Source organism: Lampetra planeri, chromosome 6 (assembly GCF_965212315.1).
Source record: "Lampetra planeri chromosome 6, kcLamPlan1.2.h2, whole genome shotgun sequence".
NCBI classification, from domain to species: domain Eukaryota; kingdom Metazoa; phylum Chordata; class Hyperoartia; order Petromyzontiformes; family Petromyzontidae; genus Lampetra; species Lampetra planeri.
In genome coordinates this window covers 7,078,478-7,100,937 of record NC_136112.1, presented here as the reverse complement: position 1 = coordinate 7,100,937, position 22,460 = coordinate 7,078,478, and the positions used below count along the sequence as shown (strand labels likewise).

General features: G+C 45.6%; 1 protein-coding gene across 1 annotated transcript in view; it reads right to left on the bottom strand.

The window, feature by feature from the left end:
- The window catches only part of LOC144719468 (sodium-dependent serotonin transporter-like), a 35,469-nt gene extending 32,283 nt beyond the window's left edge, over window positions 1–3,186 (bottom strand). The window contains exon 1 of the mRNA XM_078595408.1: window positions 2,176–3,186. Within this exon, the coding sequence (XP_078451534.1) occupies window positions 2,176–2,845 (670 nt within the window). The 5' untranslated portion in view covers window positions 2,846–3,186. The remainder of the gene's footprint in view (window positions 1–2,175) is intronic.
- Between the last annotated feature and the right edge of the window lie 19,274 nt (window positions 3,187–22,460).

Here is a 22,460-nt window from a genome sequence, read left to right as displayed (position 1 = left end):
TGCAAAGAGACATGGGGGAAAGTATAGTTTCAGAGAGAGAGAGAGCGTTCCTAAAATCATGGTGTAACTCAAGAGAACGTTTCACCACTTTAATTAATTTTCACAAAACTTGCAGCACATTTGTCAATCCACTGCTGAATGAAGCACTCCTAACGCCATGTCGTTCATGGGGGTTGTTTGACCATACTTCACCCAAATGATCAGTGCTAGTTGGTGAATGGCGTGGTTGTGGAGGGCGGGGTTGACAGAAAGCCTGGGACCGGCTTGGTTATCACTCGCCACTGATATTAGCCGTAGCTGGGAATCGAATTCTAGGTTGGTGGTTTCGTAGCGCAGTAGCGAGCTAACCACTGCGCAAATGCTTAACACCACGTGGCTTTGGCTGCCTGGCACATTCACTGAGCGAGCTCCTTCATCTGGCGTAACCTCCTCGGTCGGTCATTGATGAAACATTGGGTTCATTGGTTGGAAAATTTGAGCGTAAATTCGCTTTTGATCGCTGATCTCATCTCGTGTCATTTGTAACAAGAAGACAATATTGTGCGTTCTTAAATACATGTGAAGGGATATCTAAGCCCGTGCTCTCCGGTTGCCTCTGGGAAATCTGAGCCACGTCCTTTACCAATTCTGGCGAGTCGTTTCAAAAACTGAATTAAACGATAAACGCGTCTAAATACCGTGTGCATTTGCTTTCTGTTTTTTTTTATTGTTGTTCACATTTCGCCCTGTTAATTGTTTCCACTCGTTATTTTTTGTCGTTGATCTTAAACTTACATTTATTGTTTAATATTCTTGCACATTGCGGGCGAAATCCACGTCGCTCTCTAACTTTGGTTCCACTTGATATTGTCTAAGCCTGACGAGACCTCAAGAGACCAGGACAGAGTCTCATCAGGACAGAGTCTCATCTGCAAGAGGGCTCCGGGTTACAAAAAAAGGGGCATAAAAAAAAGAAATTCAGCTAAATCCGGTCACGAAAATGATAACGAACACACAATCTGGTTCCGCCTCTTACATTCATTCTGCCGGCGTACGGCTTGTCCGCGTGCGTGAACAAGCTTTACTTAAATATCCTCCCTGGCGCCTGATACAAACAAAAACAAAGGATGTTACTTCGCCAATGAAGTTAGGGTGTAACCCAGGTAATACATTGATACATGCCGCTGTACGATCGTCAGTAATCTGCCCTGTACGCTGCGCCAGGATGGGTATTATTTACGCTTGGTGTTTTTCTTTTTTACATTTTATTACTGAAATGTATTCGGTTATGCGTTTTCTACGCGGAAGGAACTCAAAGTAATTACCTTCATGGGCAGCAAGTATAGTTGAATCTGTACTAATTTCCCGTATGGTTCATTTTCAATGTTGCGTAATCAATGCAATAATGCATATTTTTATTGCCACGTAACATCTACGATAACACGGCACGCATTAAGTTGCTCCACTCTACATTAGGGCACAAAACTAATCATTCGGTGATGCTGTCGCTGATTTGGCAGTGGTGCACAAACACAATTAACAAGTCAACACACTCGTCAAAAAGCACTGCCTTAAAAATAAATATATTTATCGTGCGCTCCTTAAGGCATCACTTTCTACAAAGTTGCGTTGCGACGTTCCACACGACGTACGAAGTTGCGAGCAGAAGACGCAAAACCACGGCGGTTCGATTCGCATGAAACCCACCTCCGTTTGAACGACTACCACCACAGATAGACAGAAGGAAGAGCAACTGTGACGCAACTTTCCCCGTGTGTGTTGTGTGTGTGTGGTGGGGGGTTAAGAAGGAAACAAACCCCCCCCAAACGAGCGTGCAACAAGCTCCGACCTGTGTCTGCTCCGACACCGTTGCGTCGATGTGCGCACGCACGCACGCACGCACCCAGCAGCACGCTGTCAAAGTCAGTGAACGATGCCTTGTTTTGTCCAGTTGTATAACAAGTCTCTCGTCTGCGCGATGACAACAAACCCACCAACCCCCCTCCCCATACATTTACTTTCGTACCCATGTGTTTTGTCACCGTGGAAACTCTTATAAAAGCGCCGTGGAGATCATTGCCGAGTCCTATCGCTAACTGCTGAAGACCATCGCGAAGCGCACGTGGGTACATAACTGCCTCGGCGGCGGTGCTGGGGGTGTTCATAAAGTGATCAGGGACAAGGCTGACCGCTTACCGCCTCCGTTCTGGTAGCACACGTACGGGAATCGCCACACGTTGCCCAGGTCCACCGCGAAGCCGATGACGGACAGCAGAAAGTCCATCTTCTTGCTCCACGTGTCCCTCTCGTTCGCCTCCTCCGGGCCGTGCACAACGAGCGTCTTCTCGTGCGGGTTGCCGTCTGGAGCCGAGTTGCACGACGCCGACTGATCGGCCCCGACGACCTCGGCCACTGCTTTGCCTTCCCCGTCACCTCCTTCTCCTCCATCACCACCATCACCAACGCCGCCACCGCCGCCACTATCTCCACCTGCCCCTGCTCCTCCACTGTCGCAGCTCCGGGCCACCTCTTCGCTGTCTGACGAGGGCCTCGCGTCTTGGCTGTCACGCAAGGCGCGCTCTCCCAAATCCCCCACCCAGCAGAATTGGTCGCTCGTGGCCAAGCCCTCGTGGCTGGCCAGCTCCGTGTACTGCTGCTGGTTGTTGAGATGACCTGCGCTCACGGACGGGTGCAGCGAGGTCTTGGCTTGCACCAGGGGTCCGTTCTTCTCGTGCGAGCAGAGGAGCATGAGGCTCCGTGCGCCGTTGGTGTGACCGCTGCTGGGCTCCGTCTCGCTCGCACCTCCTGTAGTGAACGGCACCTCCCACGCGGCGGCCCTCAGCGGAGACATGCTCTCTTCTTCCATCGTGGCTTCGTGGCTTCGGGTCGACGTGCCGTGTCCCTTGCTCTTGCTGAGGTCTGTCTCCTTTAATTCCTCCCTGACTCACCCCCCCCTCTCTCTCTCTCTCTGTTGCCCTTGTCGCCTGTCTGGGCTGCGCGTGTTACTTCTCTGCACGGAGATGACCACATCCAAGTGTCATCATCTTCCACTTTTTGCGCTCCACTTTCAACTCAACTCCGGCTTCTCAAAATCCAATCGCGCCTCCCTCACCGTGTTTTGGACACCACACGAGACGCACGCTCGTGTAAAAAGAAACCAAAAAATAATCCGGATCCCTGATTTTGGAAGTCCATGCCCCGTGGGAGGTTAGTCCATGCAGTCGTGCACACCCCCACCCCCCCGCCTATGATGTGTGGGCTTTGTGGCTGCGAGAGCTTAACAGCGTACACAATTCTGACATTCCGTAATTGCCGATATAGCTTTGAGAGTGAAACATTGAGCTCTGTGGCTTTGAGGGAGATAGCTTCCACGTAGGCTTGTCTATACATGTAGCAAGTGCGTATGCACAGATCAGCAGCAAGTGCGTGCGCTGGTGATAGATGCGATTGAAGAATCTCAGGTCTCGTAATGCTCAAGTATGTTGTAATATTTTTTCGTCGTGATTTCAATAGGTTACGTGAGTAATATTGCAGTGGTTATGATAAGCTTGGCAATAAAGTTGAAATGTTCATTCATAACATGTGCAATTCATGAATCAGGGATTCAACACAACACACTGTAATTGATGCGTTAATAGATAATCGAATCCCACCAATTACATACCTCAGAAACGCCTTGCATGCGTTCACAGCAGCATTTGTTTCAAACTCTGCACCGGTTTTTCCATTCTGGGGTTCATCGGCAATCAGCGTGCTAAAACAAACACCGCTGGCTTACCAGATGTATTTGCTATGTGTTGTCTGCATCACACACCACAACCGGGAATGTTGTGCCAACAGGGTTCAATTTAACTAGATCTTACATTTGTTTAGCTATTATCTTCGCTTTTTTATGACACGTTTCATATATTTGCCGCACGATCTCTCTCTCATTTCACGAGGGTTCTCCTTAGCCGTGTTTGGCTAACCCCATTCACCGGTGTTTGGCTTCATGTGTGCACGGATAATGATCCCCGTTGCCAGTGAACTCAGTGATGTGTCTCCTGTGGAGTGGGATGTTAAAGCCCATAGAAGGCAAATAAAGACAGCTATATCGGGTTACGAATCTAACCTATATAAGTCTAACATAAAAAAATGTTTTACACACGTAATACTTTAACACGTAGGCTTCCACGACCAATATTATTGATAATAAAGGTTTTTGGGTTAGATCGCGTTATTCATAAATGTGTCGTAACCCTCCACCACCCGACACGGCCAATCAGCAAAAGATGTGTCACGTTTACAAAAGACAAAAAGTTCACTACTTTAGCCCACCGGTTAGCCCAGCTCAAATTATTTGGTTATGAATTATTACAATATTATGGCAGGGCTCATATAAAAGCCATTTCATTCCATACTCTTTGGTTATATCGGTAAAGTCACGTAGGTATAAAATAAAATAAATCACGACGTTTCGGACGCTTGTGTTGCGCCCGAAACGTCGTAATTTATTGTATTTATTTTTTACCTACGTGACTTTACCGAAAGAACCAAAGAGTATGGATTCCCGCAGTCACGAAAGCTTCAAATCAAGATTGACTATTTCATTCCATTTCACAGATGTTCATTCTACTGTGAAAAAGTATCTCCGTGGCTCATCGGGTTACTTCAGCATAACTAAATATTCCGATTCTGACAAACCCACACCAGGTATACGAGAGGGTTGTGACACTCAGCATTGCCATTTCCTCGCAGGCCCTGGTGGTGGTCGATCACCAATCCGCACGGCTTTGTATTCTCTAGGTTGGCAAGAATTGCGGGCAATTATTTCCATGGCCTAAAAGATTATATGATGCAGTGATTAGGCGAGGGTGACGAAGGAGAAACGAGGGAACAAACTATAGACATGCCCAGGGAGCAATTTCAGACGGAGTTATCTGAGACACGTCAAATATTTCGCCCATTGTCGAGAAAATGTGGAAAAATATATATATTTTTTTTTTACTTGATACAGCTGTCGTGGCTGTGACGGTTCCACCTGAAGACGGAAGCTTGTGTTGCCTCCGAAACGTCGTGATTTTTATTTTATTTTTATTTTATTTTACTTTTATTATTTTTAATGTTTTACCTACGTGACTTTACCGAAAAAACCTAAGAATATGAATCCTTGCAGTCACGAAAGCTTCAAATCTAGAAAAAATGTGGGAAAGCCGTCCGATAGATTTGGAGGTTGGTCGCCCCGGAAAATGTTCCATGCGAAAATGAAGGTCTGATTGGATACGTCTTTCAAGTCAGACGTAAGAGTGGACATACACGAGTCTCTGCTACAGTCGCTTTAAACGCGTTTTCCAAAGCGCTAATAATTAGACATATCCATGGCTTAACATCAGTCGAAGATGTCAACACTGGAAAACATTTCTGCCCTACGTCAGGAGCAATGTCCTTGTGGGTTAAGGTAGTTTTTTTTTTTGGGGGGGGGGGGGAGCTGTAAAAACATAATATATGAGAAATAAAGCCCTGATGTTTGCGTTTTAAGGGATCGCTGCTACAGGCGCTCGCTTTGGACCCCGTTTTCCAGAACGCGGCGGCTGCTCGTCCCGTTAAAGGGCACTCCGTGCTCCGTCGCGCACCTCGAATCCGCGCTCCGCGTTTCGCGCAGCGCGCCTGCGTTGCATGTTTTTTTTTATTTAAAGGAAAAGCGCGCAACAAAAGGGCACGCGGGATGAGTGTCGCGTTGGAGAACATTTAACAGGTTTCCTTGGCGACACCCCGGATTGAAACGATTGCAAAATGAAGTTGAAACGATGCGGCGTTGTTGTGTCGCTTCACCGCGCGCGGGGGGCACGTGAGCGCATCGCCTCGCTGATGATGATGATGATTAGGAGGAGATTTTTCAAATCTCTCCTGTTGCTTCTTCGTGTGCGCGCGTTCACGTTGACAGCAACGCGCGCATTACAGTCAACCGACAATGCTTCTATGCCAGTGGGTTTTCAACCTCTGGTATCGCCTCCTCTCCGCTCCAATAAAAAAAATACTGGTCCCAGCACTCCACCCCTTCCAGCCCCAAATTATATTGAATATGTTTAAGGTCATACTATATTTGGGGCTCCGCGGTAGCGAGATGTTAACTCCCTCGCCGGGTATGCAGGAGGTCGTGGCTTCGAACCTAACCCTGACGCCTGCTGCCTGTCTATTTGGAGTTTGCGTGTCTCTCTCCCCGTGGTCGCGTGGATTTTTCTCCGGGTCCTTAGGTCTTTGCCTCCACATTTAGAATTGACACGCGTTTAGAGTATTTGGCTACGACAAATGTCCACGTGATAAGCCGCTTCGTTGAGCCATCATTTGTGACCAAGTCGCTTCTGAAAAAATAGTTTTTAGTTTGACAGATCATATGACCACACCTCTCGTCAGTACAGCATTTGTTTCACTTTGTATATCAATGCGTTTTGTCGCCGTAATGCAGCGCTTATGTTTCCCGCCCACATTTGAAATTTCTCCTGCACGGTCTCCATGCTGCAGCCTGTGGGTGGTGGTATGGAGAGGGGTTGGTAGCGGTGGCGCGGTGGTTAGAACACTGCTTGCTGTCTTAACTTAAAGCTTTCGTGACTGCAGGAATTCATATTCTTCGGGTCTTTCGGTAAAGTCACGGAGATAGGTTCAAATAAAATAACAAAAAACGACGACGTTCGATCTTTGAAACTATCTACGTGACTTTACCGAAAGACCCAACGAATACTGCTTGCTGTGCTATTCCCGGTCTAACGTCAGCATCCTGCTTCAACCACCGTTGTTATTATTTAAACACACACACACACGAGACTTGTGCTGGGTGGCACTGAACCAACTTTGTGAAGTATGGTCAAAACCTCCCATGACCGACACGGCCATAATCCGGTAGCGGATTGGCAAAAGGCCGTCAATAATTAAATATAATATTAATATTATGTAATGTTATATAATAATTAAATGCTTTTGCAATAATTACAGTCGGAACGCGTCCAAACAAGAGCACGAATCTAAAACATAATAAATCACCTTCCGTCCCCTATCTCCACCTTTAAACTATCTTGTGCTAATGTATAGCGTCCTTTTATTGGCCTCGCAAACTCGAGGATCACCAGCACAGAAATTGTTTCAATGCGCGAACTTTGGACCGGTTGCGACCTTCCGGTGTGCTAAACAATTATAATTAGCGGCGACGTGGGAGATGTTCGTCGATCTAAGTGCCGTCTCTCCTCGCCGCAATAATTAATATTAGTCGCGTCGACGAGTCGAACGGTTGTCTCCAGATGCTGTGGCCTCGAACATTCGATGTACACGAAGCTTATATACGCGCACTCCATTTGCTGCGTTTTATACTTTCACAACACATTCTTGGCATTAAATAAATATAATACTGCAATGAAAATTGTATTAATCCTGTAAGGGAAGCGAAACAAATCCTACAGTTTTAAATGAACCCTGTTGTAAAGCTTATTGGATCTTACGAATTGCACATTCCTGGCGGATTTGCTGGCCGTGTGTAGGTTGCTACGTAAGTATACGCACAATGGCACGGGGAATTATGAATTGAATTATTATGAATACAATTTCTACTTAATCACGACGGCGAAGGAACGGCCGGGTTTTCTCTCCGTGTATACGACAGTGGGTACTGCTCTCTCAACGGTGTCCCAACAACAACAACGCGTGGAAGGTGGCGTGGATATTTGTATGTGCGCATGTGTGTGTGTGTGTGGGGAGCGGTGGTGTAGTGGTTAGCGCGCTGCGCTACGAACCTGGCGACCCGGTGACGATTGATAAGCCGGTCCTGGGCCTCCCCTAGGTCGACTCAGCCTCAAATGAGTGCCTGGGTGCGGTGTGTAAAAATCATCGCCACTGGGGAGACAAAGGCGGCCGGGCGTGGTGCTGGCCACCCACCCCCCTCGTGTGCCGTGCCGGCCTTCATAGGTGCTCGCTAACAGCACTTGCCCCTACAGTCTGGTACAGGCTATATGGGCGATCTTTGTCTTTGTGTGTTGGGGAGCGGTGGCGTAGCGTTTGGCGTTCTGGGCTACGAACCCGGCGACCCGAGTTCGATTCCCGCTCACGGCCACCAACACTGGTGACCATTGCTAAGCCGGTACTGGGCCTCCCCTGGGTCGACTCAGCCTCAAATTAGTACTCGGTGTGGTGTGCAAACATCCCCACTTGAGATACAAAGGCGGCCGGGCGTGGTTCTGGCCACCCAACTCCACTCAGCTGTCGTGGAATGGCTCACAACATTCAAATACAATTGCAGCCTGGCGCTTTCTTTTTCAAACACCACACGAAAAAGGAAGAAGAATATGATTGGGTCTTTCGGTAAAGTCACGTAGATAGGTTAAAAAAAATAACAAAAAACTACGACGTTTCGATCGCAACGCAAGCGCCTCCGCCCCTTCCCCCGACTCCCCCCCCCCTTTTCCTGAAGACGACGTCGTGGTTTTTGTTATTTTTTTTTCTTTGAACCTATCTACGTGATTTTACCGAAAGACCCAATAATATGAATTCCTGCAGTCACGGAAGCTTTAAGTCAAGATTGAAGACTAAGAAGAAGAATTTAATAAAAAATGTGTTCTAAGTACTCACGTATCTTCCTGCACGTAAATATTATTTTTATGGGTGGAGTGGTGGTGCAGCGGTTAGCGCACTGCGCTGAAATCCAACCCACTCGGTCACGTGGGTTGGAATTGCGGCCAGGGCTGACATAATTGGCGAGCGATACCAGTCATTAAACCTGCACACCACAGGTAGCACGTTGGCTGCAAAAGTATTTATATAAAATAAAAAAAACATTAAATGCAGAGAGCATTGCGTGAGATTTCCACTGAATGTTTACACAGAAATTGTGCACGTCTACGCATGCATAACACGAACGAGATCCTGCTAAGTGTAAGAATTTGTACCATGCTGCCGCTGTGCTATAAACCCAAGTCACCTGAGTTTGATTCCCGGCCACGGCTAACATCAGTGGCAAGTCACATCTGACCCAGTTCGAGGGCCCCCACTTCACCAATCTGCATTGACCAGCGTGGTGAAGTATGGTCAACAACCCACATATGGAGGAGGCATTCATCCAGGAGTCGACCGACGATGCACTGTAAATTATGATACGATAAATATTTGTATATATATACCTCAGTGGTCCAGAATTGTTTTGTCAATTTGTAAATATATAGAGTATGGTCATTCAATTGAGTAAAATGTAGATGTAATATTGCACCTATTACTCATTTGTTTATAATTTGCCTATTCCCTGTAAATGCACGTATGCCATTATAACACATGAGGTGGTGATCAGTGAACACATATGACACGTACCAAAGAATAATCAGAATATTAGACTGGCCTAACTTTAATATATATTAGTGCGGCTTTGGGCAGAACACGTCGCAAGCAGCGATAATGGCCGTTGATCAAGACCAGTGAGAGGGCGGCAGGCAAGGAATGGAATGCATCTGAGAGGACGTCCACCAGGTAGATGGAGCGATCCCATGAGCGTGTGCACAGTTGTTGGGTGGATTGTGACACCGTGGGATCTTGGGAGGTGGGAGCAGTTGATTGGCCATGGCTGGTAATCATATCATCATATTCATGTCCTACCATCCCTCTCATCAAGTCATCTCATCATCACACTATTCTGCTGTACAAATAGTTACGTCTCTGTTCAGCGTCTTGTGCAAGGCGCTATATAAATTCGAATAAGATCATGATGTAGGCCAGCCAGGAGACAACTGTGGACTTAACGAGTCAGAGATAAAACATGTCAAGCTATTCAACAGAAGTGTGGCGTGTTTGCTGTTCATTTTGCAAGTGGAAGTATTGGTAGATGACTCGCATGACAGTTCTAGATTTGAAGCTTTCGTGACTGCAAGGATTCACATTCTTAGGTTTTTTTAGGTAAAGTCACGTAGGTAAAAAATAAAAATTTAAATTAATAAAAGTAAAATAAAAAATAAATACCCACATGCTGAGTACACAGAGATTTTGACATTTTGTCTGCTTGTGTTGTGTGCCACCTATGAATTTGTATTACAAAAAAATTCCATCGAATTTTCTCAATGCGCCTGTCCCCTCATTTTGTACTGCGTTTAGGATGGGTCCGATTTCATTATCAATAACCATGGGCCGAGATCGGCAACCTGCTGCTTCCGGAGCCGCGTGCGCCACTTTGAGGACCGCTTTGTGACGTTTTAAAAAAAATTAAGAACCACCGTCTCGCATTCACGTACATTGCGCCTCTTGAAATATTGAGTTTATTGCCGAATTCGAAAAAATAAATCACTTGGTTTGTTTCTGGTTTGTCGAGCATTGACCATGAGCTACGTGCTGCTGGATTTAAGTCTCCCCAGGTTGTCGCCATCTCTCGCAATCTTGCGGTGCGGAAAAAAATCAACCGCGTTCGCTCCTGCTGCGCACGAACAGATCTCGTCGCTCCGATCTCCACAGTCGACGTCTTCGCGTGTGTCCCCTCCTTTGTCGACCACTCCGTCGCTAGTCTGGACCACCGGACATCGTCCCTTCCAGCGACGCCTCCAGCCAGCCCAAGCCCACTTACTTTGTTTTTGTCACGGTCAATATGACGTCTCTCCCTTGGGTATATTGTCCGCTCCGTGTGTCCCTCTGTCTCTCAGTGTAATTGCAAACACGCGCCTCTCCACGCTTCTTCGCGCGCTCTTCATCTTGTGTATGTGTGTACTGTATGTTGAACTTCTTTTGCACCGTACGTAGCCAACCGCACTAAGCGGAGGTGCGAGTGGGACAACAAGAGCACACACCGTGGCGAGTGTGCTCCAGCACACGCAGTTTTGTAGCGAGAGCGTTTGGGCAATATAAAGTTCAAACACAGTGAACGTCATGAGACCTCTTTTTGCCAGGATCAAACCATGAAAAATACGGTTTCTGGCAATAACACAGATGTTAAGATATTCAAACACCAAATTAAAATCCTTTTGCAAGGAATAAAGTCCGCGTTAACCACACGCACTTGTGTCAAACATGCACGCTCTGATGATAATGTACTCATTGTCTTTGATACTGATTGGCCTACACCAGAGACAGCTTTCTTTATGGCCGAGTCTCACCGGTGTCAGACCAGAGAATGCCAAAAAGACGAACAGGACAAAGACAACGCAAGTATGGGAGGAGGGTCAATAGCTGAGTCCAGCACTCAAAGACATTGCATCATCATTCTTATCAGAGCATGTTTGTTTGCATGTTGACCACGGGAACTGTGTGGTTAATGCAGACTCGATTCCTTGCAAAACGATTCTATTTGGTGTTTGAACATCTTGACACCTCTTCTTGGTTCTTTCGGTAAAGTCACGTAGAAGGGAAGTAATAAAATAATAAAAAAAACATAATAAAATAAAATAATATAACATATTTTATTTTATTAAAAACATAATAAAATAAAATAATATAACATATTTTATTTTATTATGTTTTATTTTTATTATTTTATTACTTCCCTTCTACGTGACTTTACCGAAAGAACCAAGAAGATGAATCCCTGCAGTCACGAAAGCTTTAAATCGAAATCTTGACACCTGTTTTTTTTTATTTCCAGAAAGGGTAAAAACATTTTTATTTTATTTTTCACACAACGAACGTCTTTTAAACTAGCTGGGTCCTCGGAGACTCCTCGTTTGCACTTAGTCGCGCTGTCACACACACACACACACGTTGAATGACACGGAGACGACTCGACTTCCTCCTGGGATATTCCTTTCAGCCGTTATGAATGCAGATCACAGAGAACACCATCGTTTCATCGCACTGTAATTCAATTGGTGCATTAAGCGGGCACAAAAGGATACGCTGCAGATCCGGCATTTTCCAGGCCACATTTGAGCGCAATTGATTTCAAGCAATGCGCGCTTTGCTTTGTGCTGCTGGAGGAGAATCAGCGACGTGTATCGTTACAGCAAGAAGGAACAGGAACGCTTCGTTGGCCGGAACAAGCATGGAAGGGCATCCGATTCTACATTACCACATTCATTAGCTAATTATTATTTTTTAAACTACTTAAGGAACAATAGAGCCATGCCTTATCCAATTGTGAATGTTTAAGTAAACTTTAGAGATATAAGACTACTGAAAATAATACAAATGTAGCACCGTACTTTTTTTTACCAGACACTTTAGCAATAGATCTTTGTCACGAAATAAATATGCAAACAGAACCCACATCCCATTTGCACGGTGGCGTTACCATGGGCTTTTGCGCAAGGATTTAAATGTGGGCTGCCTGTCCAATGCCCGCCCCCCCCTCTCCTCTTCGTAGTCTGACACCTGGGCCCCTCTAGTCCGTGGTGGTGGAGGGGGGGGGGCAGTGCAGTTGTACCGCCTGCACACTTCTCGACAGCTACGCTTTGAGTAACCAACGAACAAACTTGTCATTTCGGGTGTAGACTGCACCTTCCTCCTCTCAACAAAGTCGTCATCATCATCATCCATGCCGGTCTTAAACAATGCTTTAAATGTTACTAAAACTGTCAAGCTTGTGGAATGGTCAAGGCCGTAGCCATGGAGTCAACATTGGGGGGGACCGAATCTTCCAGGGGGTCTGGGGGTCCCCCTCCAGAAAAAAAAAAAATCTAAATTGGAAAACTAATTTCCTGCCATTTCTTGCCTAAAATATTCAAAAATTCACTCACACATTAGATGGACTTTTTACTTATTTTTTACAATAATGTCAAATAGTGTATTGTATTACATTGCTCCGTTTTTTTCTTTTTTACCTTTTCTTGTTTCATTGTATGTAATGGCAGAGATTAGGGATTAATAAAGTACAACTATAACCAGAATCATATAAACAGAAATATATTTTATAGCAATATATTGGGGGTGGGGGGGACATTTTGAGCATATTTGAATATTGGGGGGGATGTGTGTCCCCAATTTATATTAAAATTACGGCCTTGGTAATGGTTATATTTGGCAGCTGGACCCTGGCTCCCCCCCCACTCCCCTTCACTAATCTTCCCCTCCCCTTAAAATACCACGTTCCTGAACAATGCCCCTACGTTAGTAGGGCAATGAGCCCAATCACCATCACGTTCCCCTTTCTCCGTGGGCACCTGGCCTCGGGCTTGTCGTCCGTGCTCTGTCCAGGGCTCGTGTTTAATAATAAAACGATAATTATGAAGAAGAAGAAGAAGAAAAAAAAATTGGCAACTGGCACCGGGGCAAGCGTGGGAGGAGCGGGTCGCGAGAGGCCCAATATTCGGCACTGCGCTCGCTCCATCACTGGAATGTGATGGTCCGACTCCCACCCATCGCCTTTCTCCTCCACCCCCTTCAACGCCTACCGACACTGACTGCCCGGCACGGTCAAGTACAGAATTGTAATTGTGGAATGCCTTTGATGTTGTCCGCCGGCCGAGTCGCCCTTTGAAAGAGAGCTTCCTAGCTCAACGCGACCTCCGATTATCACGGTTGGGCTACGTACGGTGCGAAAGAAGTTCAACATGCTCGGGAAATAAACTTCTGACTCTGTCAAACAGCCTCCGTGACTGACGCGGCGCGGGGAGGTCTTTGTCCAGAAATTGATTGACAAAAAGCTTTACATTATTATGGTTGTTGTTGTTGTTATTATTACACTTATTTACTCTAAACTCCTGGAAAAAAAAGTGGCAAAAAACTAGAATGATCATATGAAACAATGGGGAGGAGGAGCAAGTGGTTTCAGAGTGGAGCACACTAGCCAACCAGAATTTATCATGGGACCTTGTTTGCCAGTATCAAACTATGAAAAAGAAGAATAGGTGTTACCCTTTCTGGAAACAAAACAGGTGTTAATATGTCAAAGACACCAAATAGATACCTTTTGCAAAGAATCAAGTCCGCGTTAACCACACCTACTTGTGACAAACTTGCATACAAACACGCTCTGATAATATAATTTAAAAAATGCATTGTCTTTGAAACCAATTGGCCTACACCATTTATTTCACACTCTCTAGCCCTTATCGACTGACTAGCCTACCAGTCACGAGAATAAGCCTTCTCGTGGATACTTAAATCCTACAATATAGCAACGCAGGCGATACAGCCCCTCCATGTATATGCATCTCCGCGTAAAATTAAAGTTTCCTTTCCACAGCTCTTCGGCCCCAGGGCAACTCTGGGAGTGCACAGTTCCAACAGCATTGGCCAACTACAATAACGGCCTGGACTGCTTCTCTCTCTCCCTCTTTTATTGGTTCCACAATGAGATCATTCACCAGGGCCCATTTTTCGTCGAATTTTCCACTTTTCAGCAATGTTGTTGTTGTTAACAGTACAGTGGTTAGATCGCGTGACTCAAAATCCCAGTTGATCTCGGTTGCGAGTTTGAACCCCAGTTGAGGTCGACTCGACAACGTCACCCCTCTCAGGGGCCAGATGAATTGAGCACCGCCTATCCTGTGGATTGACTTTCCCCTCCCCCCACCAGAGAGAAATGTGAAGATTGACACCATTACATCATCGTGATGAACAGGAGACAGGCCGCCACCACCGCGCGTGGCTTACCGTGACAAATCGTCCTGGATTCTAGATTTGAAGCTTTCGTGACTGCAAGGATTCATATTCTTAGGTTTTTTCGGTAAAGTCACGTAGCTTGTGTTGCCTCCGAAACGTCGTGATTTTTATTTTATTTTACTTTTATTAATTTTAATTTTAATTTTTTACCTACGTGACTTTACCGAAAAAAACCTAAGAATATGAATCGTCCTGGATCTTTAACGAGGCATTATCTGGTACTCAAATGACACCGCAATGACTCAGGTTCGCACGATAATTGAAACTCATGGCGGGACCACGTGGTCCCTTAGGTCCCCGGCTCTCGCGTAAACATGATATTATAATGTAAACAAAAACGCTGCTCTTTTTCAGCAATGCGTTTTGAAGGATGGTGGCAAGTGTTTGCCTTGTTAAACGATGCCTTTTAAACTGAAAACTACTTACCTGCAGTACCTCTATTTAAATACACTATCGAAAAAATAATTTACACCCCTCTGTCAATCATCGTGTTTCTCGGTGTGGATTTGTGAACGCACTTTGTAAACAGTACATAGAATAGTACGCGTTTTCAATGCGCTGTTCATATTGTAACAAACGTTTATACAAATGTTACTCTACAGAGTAGTGGGTCGCCGCACCTCTTATCCGCATTGATACGAGCGGTATGTGGGGACTATGGCTTAACCGCAAAAAAACGTATCTGCACAGATGCATACGGACAATCGAAGCATTATCAAACAGGAGGAATTAACGGTGCAACGCAGCTCATTTATTAAATATCTGCAGGTAATAGGATTGTCATCGATTGATCCTGGCTGAAGACATTGGTAGGTCACAAATAATAATGACGATAAGAGAGCATCTTCTTGGTTCTTTCGGTAAAGTCACGTAGAATGGAAATAAAAAAATAAAAAATAATAAACCATAATACATTATTTATGATTTATTATTTTACTATTTCCATTCTACGTGACTTTACCGAAAGAACCAAGAAGATGAATCCCTGCAGTCACAAAAGCTTTAAATCGATAAGACAGCAGTTTCACTGTGTTACGCATACCGTGATGACAAATAGAGGACTTAAGTCGTGTATGCAGTTTGAGCAGCTTTGGATAAGACTTGTGATCCTGCCCATACCCGAGCGTGGAGTGCAGCATTCGCTTGTTCAGCTCTTCTGCGCGTTCGTCCTCGCTGCTGCTGCGCTTGGACACGACGTGACAACAGCACAATGATCCGCGCCAGGCGGGTCGCGGCGTTCATGTGCGCGGTGGGACGGAGTCGCCAAATATACATTAATAAATTTAAAGATTTCGTGACTGCAGGAATTCATCTTCTTGGTTCTTTCGATAAAGTCGCGTAGAATGGAAATAATAAAATAATGAAAATAAAACATTACTATTTTATTATGTAATCAAATAATAAACATGAAACATATTTATTTTATTATGTTTTATTTTTATTCTTTTATTATTTCCATTCTACGTGACTTTACCGAAAGAACCAAGAAGATACATGAATCAATTACGATTTTTACTTTCGTTTATTCGGGACCCCGGGGTCCCGCCATGAGGATACAATTGCTGTGCGCGCATCTCATCGTTTTTCAAAAGTTTGCACGCTAACAAAAACACCGCTACGTTCATGTGCCGTGCGAAAAGGCGTGCAGCAGTAGCATTCATTCGAACGGACTTAAAATTAAGCAAATAAAAAAATATAATATAACTTTTATTAATTTAAATTTTTTACCTACATGACTTTACCGAAAAAACCCAAGAATATGAATCATCGCAGTCACGAAAGCTTCAAATCTAGAATTTAAAATTAAGCAATTGCAAAGTCATGAAAATAAACATAGTTTACTAAGTAGCCTGTAATGCTCCGCTTTCAAGTTCAGCTTCCAATCAAAGTAAACAAACAGATTATCCTTTCGTGGACAATTGCCAGGGCTAAATGCCCACTGGTAAGCTCAGGTTAAAAAATTTTTTTAGCAAAACAAGCGGACAACGACTCAAGAATACCGACGCGTAACGAAAGTGTTGACATTTGTTTCTGCTTGGTTGCAGGGCTGTCGGGCAATGCAGACACCGCAGATGCATGCGGCTGCCCCGCGTGGAGACACCGCGTGGCGCGGGGTGATGATTCGGGAACGCCTCCTGAATTCACTCGCATCTGCTTTGACATTTATCGCGGCGCGAAGCCCTCCACACAAGCGCGACGATGAATGATTCGAAGGTTCCGATCAGGGCAACGGTCCCCCCGGAGAAAGAAGAAGGAGAGATCTGAGTCGAACAGACCAAACGCTTTAAAGGGGGGCGTTAAAGAGGCTGTTGTGTACACGCGATATGGGTGAATGCAACTTTACGTCTTTAGAAAAGGCGTGTGAAGTAGTCGTCGTTTGTACTCGTGTGCCGCGTTCAAGAATTGTCCCGAAGATAGCGATGGGTTCTTGACTCTTCGTCAGCTGAAGCCTCAACAGATCTGCATTCTCTCTGGCTACTCCACTTTCCCACCACGTACTAAAACATATTCGTGAAAGTGGCTAAACACACCAACAATTTATGGGCTCTTACGCGACAGAGATGATCGCGACTCCGCGTGGCTCTCCTGCAAACATTTGATGGCGTTCATATCCTACGGTTCTTTCGGTAAAGTCACGTAGATGTATATTTTTTTACAATAAAATAATACAAAATAAAGTGAGTAGAAATATCACGACGTTTCGATCGCAACACAAGCGGTCGTCATCAGGAACAGGGAGGTTAGCCTCCGAGGGCAAGCGGTTTATGAAGGTTTCTAGATGGGCGGAGCAGCTAATGTTAATGTAGGATACGTTTTAAGTCAAAATTAATGGCGTTCTTTGTTATTACTATTATCGCCGTCGTCATCATCATCACCACGACTACAATGCAGCGTTAAAGATGATTGTGGCTACATGTAGCGTGCACGACTTCTTGACTTGTGGTGAGTGGGTGTGGTGAGTGGGTGGGTGTGGTGAGTGGGTGAGTGAGTGGATGTTGTGAGTGGGTGCGTGAGTGGGTGATTGGGTGGATGTGGTGAGTGGGTGAGTGGTGGGTGTAGTGAGTGGGTGAGTGGGTGGGTGTGGTGAGTGGGTGGGTGGGTGGGTGTGGTGAGTAGGTGGGTGGATGTGGTGAGTGTGGGTGTGGTGAGTGGTTGAGTGGGTGAGTGAGTGGGTGGATGTGTTGAGTGGGTGTGGTGAGTGGGTGGATGAGTGAGTGGGTGTGGTGAGTGGGTGGGTGTGGTGAGTGGGTGTGGTGAGTGGGTGGTGAATAGGTGGGTGTGGTGAGTGGATGAGTGTGGTGAGTGGGTGGGTGAGTGAGTGGGTGTGGTGAGTAGGTGGGTGTGGTGAGTGGGGGAGTGGGTGGGTGTGGTGAGTGGGTGGATGAGTGGGTGGATGAGTGAGTGGGTGTGGTGAGTGAGTGGGTGGATGAGTGGGTGGGTGTGGTGAGTGGGTGGGTATGGTGATGGTGGGGAGCGGTCGTGTAGCGGTTAGCGCGCTGCGCTACGAACCTGGCTACACGAGTTCTAAAATTAAGACTGGCTACACGAGTTCGATTCCCGTTCACGGCCAACACCCACTGACGATTATCTGAACCGGTCCTGGGCCTCTCTCCTAGGTCGACTCAGCCTCAAATGAGTACCTGGTGCGGTGTGTAGTAAACATCGCCACTAGGGAGACAAAGGCGGCCGGGCGTGGTTACTGGCCACCCACCCCCTCGTGTGCCGTGCCGGCCTTTATAGGTGCTCGCTAACAGCACTTGCCGCTACAGTCTGTTTCACGGGGGATCTTTGTCTTTTTTGGCGATTTGAGCCCCACCGCCTCACGCCACGGGGGGCCCTCTTGTGTCAGTGACCCGCAAAACGAAGTGATGCGCATTGGCCCCCGGGGCTCGCGCGTTCCTCGACCGCTGTTCACAAGGGCCCCCAGCAAAAGCAAAAACAAAACAACAACAACAACAACAAAAGACCCCGATAATTCTGAGCGACGTGTGCACACGCGTGCGCTTTGGCAGGCGTGCGCGCTAACGCAATCGGACGAGCGTCTAAACAGCCCGTGTGCATGAACCCTCGTGGGGACGGGTGAAACCTGTCACAGTCTGTATGAGTTGCGGAAGATCGCCCCCGCTCCCCCCCCCCCAACACCTTGACAGACTCTTTGGCAACGGCACTCGAGGGGGTGGGTGGCCAGTACCACGCCCGCCCGTCCGCCTTTGTCTCCCTAGTAGCGATGTTGACACGACGCACAAGGTATTGTACTCATTTAGTTATTAGTTCATTTATTAAGTATAGCCCTGTGAGCCATTCGGCTCTTGAATCGGGTGCAACCGCAACAAACAAAAAAAAACATGAACAAAAAACATCTTAAAGTGAATATGTGACTAAGTGCAAACAAAAAATCCAAGAAAAGACAGCAAAATATTGCAGAAATAACACCGTACACCAACGCTGTGTGCAAAAATCGAGTCGACCACGGGGAGACCCAGGACCGGTTCAGATAATAATCGCCACTGGTGTTGGTGGGCGTGAGTGGGAATCGAACTCGGGTCGCTGGGTTAGCAGCGCGTTAACATTTCGACAGGATCGATCCCACTAGCAGTCTGGACAAAGGCACAGACGCCTTTAAAATTAGATGGCGTTTGAATACACAACAAACACACAAATATAGTCTTAGGTTTTTTTCGGTAAAGTCACTTTACCGAAAAAAACCTAAGAGTATGATTCCTTGCAGTCACAAAAGCTTCAAATCTAATCTAGAACACAAATCTAGAACACAAATATAGCCTCCCTGTCATTGTTGTTTTTCTTCAACGTGCAATATGGGATCTCTGTACAATGTTATTTTACCACCCTCTTAATTATTAATACAATATGATTGAATGAAAATAACAAGTAACATGATGTGAATGAAAAAAAAACGTCAGTAGAAAACAGAAAAGCCTCACTTAGCCTCCAAGACAATTTTTCAGGAGAGTCGCATGCGTGGGCTGTTCGACCATGTTTGACTACTTACCCGAATCTGAATGACGTTGTCTCTCCGACAGACCTCTTCCTCATCTGAGGACGGCTGCTTGCGCTGTGGCCGAAACGTCGTGAGAATTGTATTTTATTATGTTTTATTTTTATTATTTTATTATTTCCCTTCTACGTGACTTTACCGAAATAACCAAGAAGATGAATCCCTGCAGTCACGAAAGCTTTAAATCGAAATTTACTTTCACGAATGGTTGGCGCGTGGGTGGTGGCAACTGGAGTTCCCGGAGACAACCCACGCATACGAGGGGGTGATGTTCAACACTCATCTCCTGCCCACCATACAGCGCAAGCCTGCAACACCATGCACGCCTCGGTGGGAATCCATCCACGTTGGAATCAGGCTGAGACCAGCTTAGCTTCCGAGATCTAAAGCAATCGAGCGCACATTCAGGGGTGATTTGGCCTGAAATATGCTGCATTGCAAAACGAACTATGATGAATCACGTGCAAAAACGTCACACCGTCACATCAATCACAGAATTCACTTTGAGTCACAATTTACTCAGGAAAACCAGTGCGTTTCACCATTACTCGCATGACAAAGGGTAAACCATCCACCACATTCTTCGTGGCATTTTACTTGTTCATTATCCGATATGATACGACCTGTAACAAAGAGAACAGACATCATAAACCGTGACCGATCCACGGCTGAATGAAGGCCTCTCTCTGCAAGCCGTCACCGTCTCTCACGATGCCGCCAAGAATCTATCCACCGAGCACCTGCAGCACACGTGCTGGTTGAACAAACACGGGTAAACCGAACACGACCTGAGGCTTAAACGGTGGGTGACCGGCATATTGTGGATATCCTGTACACCAGCTGCATGTCAATGGCAACACAAAGGCCACGCTTAGTAAGTAGAACGCTTTCCGGAACAGCCGAGTGTTTTAACGGCAAGCACTCCTGGTCAAGGTACGCCTTACAAAAGTGGAGCCTACACGGCTCATTTGCTAAACTTTCATTCAATGTCTGCTCGGATAATATCCTCCTTTTAAAACCTTGCGCCACAATATTGTAAGACTGCATCACGGAAGTGGCATTTTTTTTGTTCAACTATAAACTTCGTTTTTTATTTGACCAGATAAGGCCCACTGAACTATATAGATATTTTTGCAGAAGCGACTTGGTCACAAATCATACACATTATAGCTCAACGAAGTGCCTTATCACGTGGAAATTTATAGTAGCATGCAGTGAAGCACTCTAAACGCGTGTTGATTCGAAAATGTGGAAGGGGGATAAACCGGAGGACGCCGGAGAAAAGTCCACGTGACCACGGGAGAAGGGAGAGACCACGCAAACTCCAACGAAACAGGCTTCGTCAGTGGTGGGGTTCGAACGACCTCCTGTACACCAGGCGAGGTAGTTCAAATCTCGCCACCGTGCCGTAAGCCAATCGAATTGCATCCACAGTTTTTCAACGCTCATGCGCAAGTTGTCATTTAAATAGCTGTCTTCGACGACCATGGAAAAAATACAGGTGGTATAGGCTGCTTGTGGGGCTACGTCATAGGCAGAAGAGGGCAGTGTATCGATACCCTTTGTAATGCACGATGCTCCCACCATCGATGCACTGCCTTCACCAACCTGTGCTGATCAGCGGGGTGAAGTATGGTTAAATAATCTCGCGACCCGTATGATGTGGAGCCCCTGATCCATCCGTGTATTACTAGCGAATGCAGAAATAACATATGTTGATTACAAATATTAATCAACAGGTGCGTGTGTTTTATTGTCACTTCAGATTAAAGGATTGTCCTGACGTTCCGGTTATTGTGACTTCTTCGGGACGTATATCATTTGGATGTTGTGTGATGTTTTAAATTCTCTGTATGCATATCAGAATTGATGTATAATGTGGGGTATGATGACGAGTGCTAATTCGTGTTAAATCAGTCCGTTTTTCACCTTCTTATTCAAAGTCAACAAGCCAAAATTATACGTCTACTTTAGCTTTCCACGTAACATTACTATAAAGTATTATATTGCATAACAAGGGTTGACGAAACAAACCCTTTGCATCTTGCAAAGATTTTACCATGTTAACTACAGTACGTATTTTTGTAAAAATCTAAAACGAATCTTGATTTTAAGCCTTCGTGACTGCAGGAATCCATACTCTTTGGTTCTTTCGGTAGAGTCACGTAGGTATAAAATAAAATAAATCACGACGTTTCAGGCGCAACACACCTGATGATGGACGCTTGTGTTGCGCCCGAAACGTCGTTATTTATTTTATACCTACGTGCCTTTACCGAAAGAACCAAAGAGTATCTAAAACTAATGTTTATTGTATGAGAGAATGACCTGATACAGCTGTATTTGCTTGCATATTTGAATAATTCACAACGTAAAAAAAACGCACTATTATTTTTCCTGTACTGAATCCCCATTGGATTAGTTCTGTTCCTATTAAAACTATGTGAGAGCCCATTGGTGAGATCCGGATCTCGTTTGCAAGATCGACTGCAAGGGAATCACTTTTAAGTACCGCATCTATGCGAGAAGACCATAAATGGGAAAGTTTATATCGTTCGAGTAGTCTCTTCAGAATCACCACTACCAACAAAAAGGTGAATTTAATAATTTGTGGAAAAATCCTTGGACATCAAATACAAATAACTTTTGAGAATGTGAATACATCTACAGCAACAATTGAACCTAACCAAAGTTTTGTATAGTTTTTAAACTCACCGTAATCCACTGCTGGATTAAGGACTTCCCACGCCATGTCAGTCAATGAGGTCGTTCGACCAGACTTCACATTTACAATGGGCTGTCAAAAAAATATATATAATTGGCCGAGATAACTTGAGCTTCATTGCGTTTCTGGGATGCTGCGATATGGTAGCATTGAGGACACACAGCTCCCTCTGGTGTTCATTGAAGACATTTGCTGTGGTCGGAAACTTAA